Raw genomic sequence first — 13482 nt, 5'->3', positions numbered from 1 at the left:
GACAGCCTGCTCACTCATCCCTCCAGCTTTCCATCCAGCACCTGGAGCGAATTATCCCTGCAGCAAAATTTTGGTGTTTAGATGTCCTGCAAAGAGATGGCAGCAGTGAGTTGGCGGTTGTGAGAAGGCTGCCCCCAGCTGACCATGTTGAGCTCACAGTGTCGAGTCATTTTTGACTCTTTTGATCATGTGATCATGAAGAACCTGCAATGGTAGTAAGTGTGAAAAATGTTCACTTTTTCATAGTGCCATTGTAAGTTCAAAAGGTTACTAAATGGACCTTTGTATATCAAATATTACCTGTAATGGCACCAGAATGAAAATATAGACAAATATACCACAATAGGATAGTTAATAGAATCCTTTTTGAGAAGACTTTCTCTGAAGTTTTCTCTATTCCAAGAACTAAATTTTCCCCAAAGAGAATTAGATAAGCAGAAGGGTTGCCTTGGAGAGACCTAAAATCTTCCATGTAAAGTTATTTTGGATTATGTCCAATTGAGCAATAACCCACTCATCCCAACACATATTTTGTTGGAAATATATATATCTGAGATATCACCTTGCTCCATAATATATTAATTGTCCTCCTCTGGATTCACAAACTTAAGCATATTGTCCACGCCTGTTTTCCTTCTGCAAGACCAATAAAATGTGATACCTAGTTCTGTCATAGTTAAAAGAGGGGCATTACTGCATTTGTTCGCATTGATTTCCCATATTTTTTGACATTGTCTTCAAATTCAGAAATATGCTGCTATTTAGTGGTTTGAAAAATGCAGGTCCTCAGTTTACAACCACAATTGAACCCAAAATTTATGTTGCTAAGCAAGACAGTTTTAAGAGACTTTTGCTCCATTTTACAATCTTTCTTGCCATAGTTGTTAAGTGAATCATTGCAGTAGTTAAGATAGCAACATGGTTATTAAATGAATCTGACCTCCCCGTTGGCTTTGCTTACTAGAAGGTCACATAAGGTGATCAGATGAAAACATCATTAATATGTTGCCAAGCATCTAAATTTTGATCTCATAATCATGGGGATACTACAACAGTCGTAAGTGTGAAAATGGTCACAAGTCACTTTTTCAGTGCTGTAACTTTGAACAGTCACTGAACAAACCATTGTAAGTCGAAGATTGTCTCCATTTCATTAAAGCATTTTACTTCTATCAATATCTTTGATCTGTCATTGTGTACCTGTGTGCTGATCTTTCCATAGCCATAGGACATTGAGAAAACCTGTGAAATAGTTTTTAAAAAACAATAAACCAGCATTGTTTTTGTCATTTCTGCTTTCTTCTAGGTCGAAGAATGTGTGCAGGTGAGACCCTTGCCAAAATGGAGCTCTTCCTCTTCTTTACGAGCCTCTTGCAGAAATTTACCTTCCAGCCACCCCCAGGAACATCTAAAGATGACCTGGACTTGACCCCTGTTGTTGGACTTACCTCCTCTCCCATGCCTTACAAGACCTGTGCTGTATTACGCTGATATGACAATATATACATTACCTATATTACAATATATGTATCAGTTATAAAATGTACCTTTATATCTATATCTAGCTAGCTACATTTATCATGTAAAATCTATCCACCTATCCATCCATCCATCCATCCATCCATCCATCCATCCATCCAATCATCCATCCATCCATCCATCCATCCATCCATCCATCCATCCATCCATCTATCTATCTATCTATCTATCTATCTATCTATCTATCTATCTATCATCTATCTCATTTTCTCAGCCTTGAAATGTCTTCAGTTTGACAGAGGCAAAATTTAACAATAGAATTCAATACTGTATAGATTTCATGTGTTATTTAGAAGATAAATGGAAATGATCTATAATCTCATGAAATGTAGATTCTGATAGGGAAGAATAGTAGGGAAATCATGAAAAGCAAAGTGTTTTTTTTAAATTTAAGACCACTTATTTCCTTTGCTTTTTACTATTTTTTGTCTTCAACTTTCTGTTTCTGTTTAGAACTTTTTGTCTCTTTTGCTTTAATTAAGAAATGTAATTCTACTTACATTTTAAAAAGCAGTATTTTTTTCTGCAATAGTCCTCAGTCAATTTATATATTTGCTTGTACATCACCCAGAGTCCCCATGAGATGGTCATGGGAAACTTTAAAAATTTAGTCAATAAATAATATTCAACTGAATATATTAAATTATATTCCTTTTTTTTTACAAAATATAATAATTTAGTTATGACAGAAATAGTAATGATAATATGATTTAAAAGTTTGCTCTTGTTAATATAATCAGTAAATTCTGGCCAAAATATTAATCTGGATAACAAATGAGATTCAGTAACTTTCAAGAAGTAGAACTGAGTGCTAATGACCAGATGACTGCAAGGAATATACATTCTTTCATCCCCCATCATTCAATGAAAACTGAAGAAGCTTCTTGGTTGTGAAGCAAAACATCTTCAAGGAAAAATAAAGTCCAGTTGCCTTTTGAAAAAGAACCTTTGGGACAAGCATGACCTAGATAACAGAGACTCTCCATAAACAAATGAGATTCAGCAACATTCAAGAATTTCCTTTTTCTTGGAAAGGAGCTTTAATTTCTTTGCTATCTAATAGGAAGAATGACCCAACTTCTCCAAACCACATTGACCCATCTCATTATGTAATGTAGATGATAAAGTCTTTACTGCAAAAAAACAATAAATGTGCTTCTAAATGAACTGGTACAGATTGATGAGGCTGGATTTGTTCCTAAGACTTACATGAACTATAATGAAAGATGCACCGGGGAAGTGAGGACAAAGGTGATGGGTATTCTCAAGGGAGAAGGAAACAGTGACAGCAGGATGATGACAAGCATGGAACGTTATCATCAGACACAGCTGAAGGTCACTCTTAGGAAGCTGCCCTGAAGTTTGTATCACTGTTGCATTTCAGCCCCTTCAGTTTCCCCCAAGACTTGGCTATCAGAGCTTCCATGGCCCCAGGTTTCTTCCTGCTTCCAAATGCCAGTTTGGTGTGTAAGAAGGATGATATGGCATACATTATTGAGAATTGAGTGGGGGCCTATGTTGTGAGAGGAGAAGAGGTCATAGGAAGATGTCCACCTGGGTTGAATTTCCAGGCCAGGATATGTGTGTATCTATTGCCATGTAAAATGATAGCATGAGATGAGATAGAGAAGAGAAGAGAAGAGAAGAGAGAAGTGTTAGAGTTTACAGCAATCCAACCAGCACACAAGTAAATAATTCAGCAGGATTCGTTTATATAAGAAACCTCTTTATATACAATACTGTTCTGACCACCACCACCCCGCCTGTGAATAAACGAGAACACAGGCTTGGCTGTTTGCCACTGTTTAATTACTGAGATAACGAATCCTTTGGCTGAGGGCCCAGGCAACTCACGTTCAATAGAGTCGCTCTGCAGCAACCCAGATAGTTCAAATGAAGCAACGCAGATAGTCCAAACGAACAGACACGGCTAGAATACACAGATAGATTTTCTTTTTTTCTTTTTTTTGTGGAAATGTTCTTTTAATTAAAATTTTAATAAATTTTACAATTATTATCCCCCTTACCCTTCCCTCTTCCCCCATCCCTACCCCTCTTCCCTCCCTCCCTCCCTCCCTTGACCTCCCAGAGCAAAGTACAGGGTATAAACATTTAACAACCATACGCTAACATAAGCTAACTAATTTTAACATGTTACTATTCTTGTGTTTAACTCCCCCTTTATTAAACTAACTTTAAATAAATTGCAGCATTCCTTATCCCTTCATTCATAAGCTAACTGAAATTTTTTAGTCTGGTATTTGTTTTGAATATAGTCAATCCATCTTCTCCAGTCCAGCTTGTACTTCTCATCTGAGTGATCCTTCAGATACGCTGAAATTTTGGCCATCTCTGCTAAGTTTACTACTTTTAACGTCCATTCTTGGATAGTGGGCAACTCTTCCTTCTTCCAATATTGCGCCACCAACAATCTTGCTGCCATTGTTAGGTTCAAAATCAAATTAGTCTCTATAACAGTACAATGTGAAACTATACCTAACAAAAACAACTGGGGCGTAAACTTTATCCTCTTTTTCAAAATATTTTGAATAACCCACCATATTTTTATCCAAAATGCTTTAACTTTTTTACAAGTCCACCAAATATGGTAATACATGGCACCAACACAGTCACATCTCCAACATTTAGATTGTAGATTCGGATACATACAGGCTAGCCTTTTTGGATCTAAATGCCATCTGTACAGCATCTTGTGAAAATACTCTCTCAAGTTCTGAGCTTGTGTAAATTTTACATTTCTTACCCAAATCTCTTCCCATGTTTCCATCACTATTGGTTCTTCAAAATTTTGTGTCCATTTTATCATACAATCTTTAACTAATTCTGTTTCAGAGTCTATTTCTATCAATACATTATACAACCTTTTTATATGCATTTGATCCTGGTCCCTAATTTGTTTTACCAAATTATCCTCATTTTGGATAATACCAGTTTTCTGGTCTTTTTTCCATCTAGCCTGTAACTGACCATATTGAAACCAGGTTTGAATTACCCTTTCGTCTCTTAATACATTCAAAGATTTTAAATGTGGTACACCTCTATCCATACTAAGAAGTTCTGCATATGTAGTTACATCTTGTTTTTGTTCAATACTTATGTTCTCTAAAGCGTGTCTGGGCACCCCCACATAGGTATCTTGTCATTTAACCTATATTGATATGTTTTCCAGATATGCAATAAAGCATTCCTTAAAATATGACTTCTAAAAACCTTGTCGGCCTTCTTGTCATATATTAGATAAGCATGCCAGCCATATAAGTGAAGGAGGAGCTTCCAACGATGGCGGCCGCCTCCTGAGCTCCGGAGTTGAACTATGGAGCGCCCGACCGGGTAAGGACTGCAACCGGCCCTATGTCATCAGAGGGGGCTGAGAGTTGATAGCCCGACCACCCTGGCTTGTTTTGGGCCAGTTTTGGCCTTCCAGGGTGGTCGGTGAAGATCGGAGAGCAGGAAGGAGTTGAAGATTGTAAGCGGCAATCGGCTGGGAAGAAGCCTGTGAACATGGCGACGGCGCAGTGCGGCTGCGCGGGCAGCGCTGACGCCGGCAAATTTTAAAAAGCCGAAAAGCCGAAAAGCAAAAAGAGAAAGGAACAAAGGGAAGGAACCCCGGAGAGCCCCCAGAGAGCTACCGGAGGCACCGGAGGGTTATTACCAGCATCGGGGGCACAGGGAGGAACAAGGAAGGAGCAACGGAGTGCCGGAGAGCACCGGAGAGGCACCAAAGACATCGGTGAGGCTCTGGAATTATGGCTGGGGATGATTTGGAGCCTGGAGGCCACTGGAGATCATGGCTTGGGGATATGGACAAGCTTGAGCAGCCTGAGCAGGCACTTGGAGCCATGGACAGGTCTGAGCAGCTGCCCAGCCTAAAACAATCAGGACAAGAAGGCCCCCCCCACCCATTAAGGAATTTCTATTCACCTGGGGCCATTTGAACCATCTTTCTCCCATTTACCATCTTTGCCTCTCCCCACCATTTGCGACACTTGACTACCTCCCATTTCCCCCCCTCCCTCTGAAGTTACCATCTAGTTACCATCTAGACATTATTTACCATCTATTTACCACCTATTACTTACCATCTTCCTCTGAAGTTACCATCCAGACATTACTTACTATTATTTACCATCTAGACTTTAAGACTCTGGTCCTTCATTGAGACCCTAGCCCTGCCGGCTATGACCTATAAACTTTGTTTTATCAGTACCTTACCCTATTGGGACTTTTAATAACGTATTCGAGGTTAGACTTGCTCCGCCTGCGGGAGGCCCCTCTCTCGCAGGCTTGGCCCTTGGCTCTTTCAAGGGCCCGCCTCGAGGACGGGTTCGTGGACCCCGAGAGGTGCAGGAACCGGAAGCTAAGGGGATTTTTAGTAAAATGTTTTTTATCTTTTTTAGGGGGTCCCAGGGTGGGGGGGAGGGTTAATCAGACCGGGAGGAGGGCCAGAGCCGGACAGACAGGTGAGTCCAGGAAGGACGGGGATGCGGTGGAGGGGGGGAATATAAAGGTCACTAAAGCAGAGGGTTGTCCTATTACAACGGTCGCGGGGAGGAGGGGATGTGAGGACAGGATAAGATCCCAAGGTCGGTTGGGAGACCGCGGCTGTTGGTTACGCCCGGTCGCTTGCACCAACCCCTGCAGTCTAGGTGGACAGGTCCTACAGAGCCAGGGCCTGCGGCTGATGCTTTGCAACGCAAGGTCTGTCACCAACAAGGCCCCCCTCATTAATGAGTTGATCTCAGAGGGGGAGCTAGACCTTGCAGGGATAACGGAGACCTGGTTGGGCCACGAGGGTGGTTTACCCCTCGTGGAAATGTGCCTACCGGGTTTCCGTGCATTCCATCAGCCTCGGGCCCTGGGTAAGGGTGGAGGGGTGGCGGTGGTTATGCGGGAATGTTTAGAGCCGAGGGAGTTCACTGTCCCTCAGATACCCAGGTGTGAGTCCCTTGGTGTGAACTGGGGCCCAGGGAGGCAGTGGGGCTTGCTGATTGTATACTTGGCTCCTCGCTATGCATCAGCAGCCCTGCCCGAGCTCCTCGAGCTAATCTCAGCGACGGCAGTTGAGACTCCCAGACTTTTGGTCATGGGGGACTTCAACTTGCCGTCAACGGGAGCGGCTTCCGAGGTGGCTCGGGAGTTCATGGCTTCCATGACGGCCATGGACCTGACCCAATTAGTGCAGGGCCCCACTCACGAAGGGGGCCACACACTGGACCTCATTTTTGTATCTGAACAGTGGACGAGTGATCTGGGAATAGGGGATTTAGTCATCATGCCCCTGTCATGGTCAGACCACTCATCCCTCCGGCTGGACTTCCCTGGCGCGATCCCCCACCGCGAGGAGGCGGAACCAGACTCTATAAACTGGTACCGCCCCAGGCACCTGATGGAATCTGATAGATTCCAGACAGAGCTTGGGCCAATTCCTGTAGCCTTGTCCCGCTCCCGCTCCGAGGACCTGGTGACCGCCTGGAATAGGGCGACGACTGGGGCCTTGGACCGGGTTGCGCCTTTGCGACCTCTCCTGTGGCATCGACCCACCCGGGCTCCTTGGTTTACTGAGGAGCTTAGGGTGATGAAGCGTCACAGGAGACGTCTAGAGAGCAGGTGGAGGTCCTCATGCTCCGAATCTGACCGAACACAGGTAAGAGCCTATTTGCGGACTTACCTTGTGGCAATAAGAGCGGCCAAACGTAGACATTGTGCTGCTCTTATTGCGTCCGCGGATAACCGCCCTGCCGCCCTGTTTAGGGTGACCCGCTCCCTTTTATCGCAGGGGGCGCGGGAGACACCCTTACAGGGTAGAGCAGAGGAGTTTGGAGAATATCTTCAGGACAAAATCGATCAGATCCGGAGCGGGTGGGCCTCCGTCAGTGGACCAGACGAGCTGCCAACAGCGAGTCTTGAGAGACCATTCTGGGAGGAGTTTGACTCTGTTGCCCCCGAAGATTTGGACAGGTTGCGTGGACGGCTGCGACCTACCACATGTTTAACGGACCCGTGCCCCTCCTGGCTGGTACTGGCAGCCTGGGAGGTGACACGAGGCTGGCTCCTGGGCCTGGTGAACGCCTCATTGGGTGAGGGATACTTACCTACCGCCTTGAAAGAGGCGGTGGTGAGACCCTTGCTCAAGAGACCTTCGCTCGACCCAATAGAGCTAGCTAATTATCGTCCAGTCTCCAACCTCCCCTTCGTGGCGAAGGTTGTTGAGAATGTGGTGGCGCAGCAATTTCCACGACACCTAGACGAATCCGACTATCTAGACCCACGCCAGTCCGGCTTCCGACCCGGGCACAGCACTGAGACAGCCTTGGTCGCGTTGGTTGATGATCTCTGGAGGGCCAGAGATAGGGATTGTTCCTCTATCCTGGTCCTATTAGATCTCTCGGCGGCTTTTGATACCATCGACCATGGTATCCTATTGCGCCGGTTGGAGGGGATGGGAGTCGGAGGCACCGTTTTGCGGTGGTTCGGCTCCTACCTCTCCGACCGGAAGCAATGTGTGTTGACAGGGGGGCAGAGGTCGTCCCTGAGGCCACTCACTTGTGGGGTGCCACAGGGGTCGGTCCTCTCGCCTCTCCTGTTCAATGCATATGTGAAGCCGCTGGGCGAGATCATCCGTGGTTTTGGGGTTGAGTACCACCTTTACGCTGATGATACTCAGCTGTATATTTCAACCCCAAACCACCCCAACGAGGCTGTCGAAGTGATGTCCCGGTGTTTGGAAGGCGTCAGGGTCTGGATGGGGGACAACAGACTCAAACTCAACCCCTCCAAGACTGAGTGGCTGTGGGTACCGGCGCCTCGGTTCAGCCAGCTGACCCCATCGCTGGCCATAGGGGGCGAACAGCTGTCCCCTGTGGAGCGGGCGCGCAATTTGGGCGTCCTCCTTGATGCCCGGCTGTCAATGGAGGACCATGTGGCAGCCGTGGCAAGGGGGGCGTTCCACCAGGTTCGCCTGGTGCGCCAATTGCGCCCCCTACTGGACCGGAGTGCCCTGCACACGGTCACTCATGCGCTGGTGACGTCTCGCCTGGACTACTGCAATGCCCTCTACATGGGGCTTCCCTTGGGACGCATCCGGAGACTGCAGTTAGTTCAGAACGCAGCCGCGCGGGTTATTATGGGAAGTACTCGTTACTCCCACGTAACACCTCTCCTGCGCGAGCTGCACTGGCTACCTATGGCCTTTCGGGTGCGTTTCAAGGTATTGATTACCATCTTTAAAGCGCTCCATGGCATAGGACCTAGGTATCTGCAGGATCGCATCCTACCACACACGTCCCTGCGACCTATCCGCTCACACAGAGAGGGGCTCCTCCTGGTGCCGTCTGCTAGGCAATGCCAGCGGGCGACACCTAGGAGTAGATCCTTCTCTGTGATGGGCCCAACCCTCTGGAATGACCTCCCCCCAGACATTCGAACTACCACCGACCTCCGTTCCTTCCGGCAAAAGTTAAAGACTCACCTATTTCAATCAGCTGGCCTGGCACTTTCTTAGTTTTACCTCCCGGGGATTTATTCATTTTAATTGGGTTTGGGGTTTTAATAAGCTTTTAATATACTATATTTATTATTCTATATACAGTCTTGCAACCTCCTCCACCTACGTATTTAATTATTTAACTGTTTTATGTATGTATTTTATAACGCATTTTAGTGACTGTACACCGCCCCGAGTCCCTTTCGGGAGAAGGGGCGGTCTATAAATACGAATAATAAATAAATAAAAATAAATATACCAGATCATAACCCTCAATATTCAATATTCCATCCTCTGTTAGGTTAATCCAATCGCTAATTGTTGTTAAAACTGCTGCTTCATAGTATAATTTTAAGTTAGGCATTTTTAAGCCTCCTCTTTCACATATATCTTGCATTATTTTAAGTTTTATTCTCAGTTTCTTTCCTGACCAAACAAAGTTGTTAATACCTTCCTGCCATTCTTCCAAATTTGCGTCTTTTTAAAGTATTGGTATCATTTGAAAGAAGAATAGAAACTCAAAGGGCTAGCCTGGGCCCACAAAGGAGTAACCCAACGAGCTGCGGAGCTGGAGACTAAGCTGATGATAAACCCCACTTTAGCCCAGTCAGTGGGAAAGTCCTCCGCTCTCAGACTGATAAAGAGCTGGCATTGTCCCAAGAAAGCTGGAAAATGGCTTGGGTGCTGTCAAACCTATCAGGCACGGCAACCAGACATTTCCTCCGAGGCTGGGGAATATCATGCCCTTGAAGCTGAGCTATCTGGCCTGCCAGCAAGGCCACCTGCTGTGCCAGTTGAGCTTTTTCGGCATGGAGCTGTTCCATGGTGGCTTAATGTAAATTATTAGGCAGGAAACAAATTGTTCTGACACCCCACACCCACCTAAATCAGAACATAGGCTTGGCTGTTTGCCACTGTTTAATTTCTGAGATAACGAATCCTTTGGCTGAGGGCCCAGGCAACTCATGTTCAATAGAGTTGCTCTGCAGCAACCCAGATAGTTCAAATGAAGCAACGCAGATAGTCCAAACGAACAGACACGGCTAGAATACACAGATAGATTTTCTTAATTACTAATTCAAATGGTTGTTTCTTGCAAATGTCCCCTCCCAACACCTCACCTATAATCTCTCTTGGGAGGAGCCAATCCACAACTACCTGTGCTTAATCATCTTCTGTGAGTCTGCCTACGGAGTTGCTGCTTCCGTTTCTCAGCCCTTCTCAATTTAGCATCAGGGACAAACTGCCTTTGATCCTCCCCACTGCTCCATGCCTCAGGCACCTCCTGGTGGCCAACCAGACTCTCTGGTCCCTGCTCTGAGTCTGAACCCTGCACAGGGTCCTCCACATCGTCCAGGGCAGACTCATATGGTTCCTCGCTATCTGAGTCCATCAGCAGTTCAACCGGATCCTGCTGGGCCACAACACAATACCATACAGAAGAAGCCCGAACCAGAACTCAGAATCCAGAAGTACAGAATCAACAATCACAGCTGCAAGCAGTATGGGTCACCAAACAGTCTCTGTTGGCTGACCTGTTACCATGTCTATTCCAATTCATGAACCCTTATACACTGACAATAAATTAGATAATTTTATTGTCATTTTTTTACTGCGAGCACACCAGCCCACATTAAAAATGAAAATCTGTTGCCTGCACTCAAGAGAGTGTATATTTACCCAAACATATACATAACACACATATACGTATGCTATATACATACATAAGTACTGTATGTAGCAGAAAGAGGAAACTTGAGAGTTCACAAGATTGATGCTATATGGAATAAAACTGTGATGGAATCTAGATGTTCTGCTTTGGATACCACGAAGTGTCCTTTCAGAAGGTTGTGAAGAGGATGTGTAGTGTCCCAGATAATTCTGTGGACTCTGCTCAAGCATCGCTATGTGCTATATCCTAGATCAGTGATGGCGAACCTTTTTGGGCTTGCGTGCCACAAGTGGGGGGAGCGTAGGGGGGTCGAGTGCGGGCATGCCACACCCATAATGCAACGCGCAACCACCCCAGTGCGCATGCGCGCAAAACGCGCGAGCACTCCCCATTTTTACATGTTTTTTTTGCCCTCCCCAGGCTCCAGGGGCTTTATAGGAGCCTGGGGAGGGCAAAAAGAGCCTCCCCTGACCCCCCGGAGGCCCTCTGGAGGCTTCAGGGACTGTCCAGAGGCTTCCCTGAAGCCTTCGGAGTGCTTAAAACCACCCTCCGAGCAAACCGGATGTGACTTCCGGGTTGCTCGGAGGGTCGTTTTAAGTGCTCCGAAGGCATCAGGGAAGCATCGGACGGTCCCTGAAGCCTTCGGAGCGCTAAAAACCACCTTCCGAGCAAACCGGAAGTGACTTCCGGTTTGCTCGGAGGGTGGTTTTAAGCGTTCTGAAGCTATAAAGCCTCTGGAACCTGGGGAAGGCGAAAAATAGCTTTTAAAAAGGTGAACTCAGCTGGCCAGCGCGCGCATGCACGCTGGCCAGCTGACAGGGCAGCGCCTCGCGTGCCCTGACAAATGGCTCCGCGTGCCACTTGTGGCACGTGTGCCATAGGTTCGCCATCACGGTCCTATATAGAAGGGAGTGAACTGCCAATGATATTTTCTACCATCCTCACCACTCTCTGCACTGCCTTCCTATTTGAAGCACTAATGCTTCCAAACTAGACAGCAATGCAATATGACAGGGTGCTCTTGATCATCCTCTATAGAAAGTGGTAAGGACAGGGGAAGGAAGATGAATTTTCTCATGCAATGCTAAAAATGCAGATACTGCTATGCCCTCTTCACCAGTGTCTCATTGGTGAGCGACCAAGCTAGTCTCCTCATTAGCTGCACACCCAGAAATTTGATGCTGCTAACCACTTCCAATGTGAATCATTAATACATAGAGGTATCTTTCTATTCTTCTTTAGTTTGCATTAATTTTGCTCTAATTGTAAACTTTAAGAAAAATTACTATTAAACATATTTGTTAATAAGCGATAATGTGGACGTGATGACCTCAGGCTGAGTCTGAGGGAGGGGTCAAACTCATCACCAATCATGAGTCCCTTTGTGACCACAAGTGATCGAAGTCCAGCCACTTTGATTCCTTCGACTATTATCTACCACCAATTTGTGTTCACTGTTCAGATTCTTGTAGTGAGCTTAAGTTTGCCATGAATCTTTGTACTTGTTTGAATTGCCTGGGTTTTCTGATCTCCCTGGTGCTTGACATTAATCTGAACTAATCTTCTTCACCAAAAATGTTATGGACTATTTAAGCCATGATTTCAGATCTTAGAGCTCCAGCAATAGTAGATGAGCCAGATTTACACTCTATCAGCAGACACCAAGAACTTCATGCCAGATGCCCTCTCTTGCAAACCTGAATATTATCTTACTCCACAGACTCCAGAACTAGCAACAATCCTACAACCTTTGAATTTCCAGCTTCACCAATCACCACCAAGAAGTTGGGAGCTGCCCAATTATACCAGGATTTAATCACTAGGAAAAAGACTCAGCAAAAAGTAGATCCTGTCTCACAGGCCAGGACCGAGGGCCTCAAGGAACCCCGAGCAGATATTATAATCCCATTTGCTAGGCAAGGAGGTATCCTGAAACATAGAGGGAGAATAGTGGTCCCCCCCAATACAGGTCAGAGGTAATGCAGATTTGCCATAAAAATGAAACAGAGGGAATTGGGGGAGGGGATGTTCAACACTGCATAGAACCTAAAGAGACTTTTGGTGGCCTAGGATGGCTGCAGACATCAAGAAATATGTGGATCCTTGTCACATGATGAAGGAGGGTCAAATTCCTCCATCAGAATTCTTCAGGACTTTTGCAACTGCTGCCAATGCCTCCCATCCTTGGCATACAATCTCTCTGGATTTCATTACTGGTTTATTGCTTATCTAAGGCTCAGGGGTGGGTTCCTGCCAATTCTAACCTCTTCTATGGAAGAGGTTCCACAAATCTACAGTGCCGTTTAGAACCGGTTCCAGCTCCCTACACCCTCCCGTCTGCACATCATCAAGATGAAGAGCGAGAAGAGGAATTCTGGGAGTTGAAGTCCACAAGTCTTAAAGCTGTCAGGTTTGAACACCCCTGGGTTTTTTTTCTAAAGGGTTAGGGGTGCAAGGGTCTTGCAACTTGACAGCTTTAAAAGTTGTGTGCTTCAAATACCAGTTTCTGAACCAACATTTTGGTTGCTAAGCAAGAGTGTTGTTAAGGGAATTTCACCACATTTTACAAGTTGGCCAGGCCCACCCAGTCACACGACTGCCAAGCCACTCCCACCCAGTCACATGGTCAGCAAGCCACTCCCACAAAGCAGGCCACACCTACAGAAGAGGTTCTAAAAATTTTTGAAAGCCACTACTGCTAAGACTTCACCACCATTCTGATAGTGGTAGATCCTTTCATCAAGATGCCACAGACACAGCCCAGGTT

General features: G+C 45.7%; 1 protein-coding gene across 1 annotated transcript in view; it reads left to right on the top strand.

Annotated features, from left to right (window-relative positions):
* The window catches only part of LOC309387390 (uncharacterized protein), a 75301-nt gene extending 72589 nt beyond the window's left edge, over positions 1 to 2712 (top strand). Inside the window, exon 21 of the mRNA XM_081943863.1 lies at positions 1307 to 2712. Coding sequence (XP_081799989.1) covers positions 1307 to 1491 — 185 coding nt within the window. The 3' untranslated portion in view covers positions 1492 to 2712. The remainder of the gene's footprint in view (positions 1 to 1306) is intronic.
* Positions 2713 to 13482: the final 10770 nt, after the last annotated feature.

Source organism: Natrix helvetica, assembly GCF_964273705.1.
Source record: "Natrix helvetica genome assembly, chromosome: 2".
Classification (NCBI taxonomy): Eukaryota; Metazoa; Chordata; class Lepidosauria; order Squamata; family Natricidae; genus Natrix; species Natrix helvetica.
This window is presented reverse-complemented; position numbering and strand designations above follow the sequence as displayed.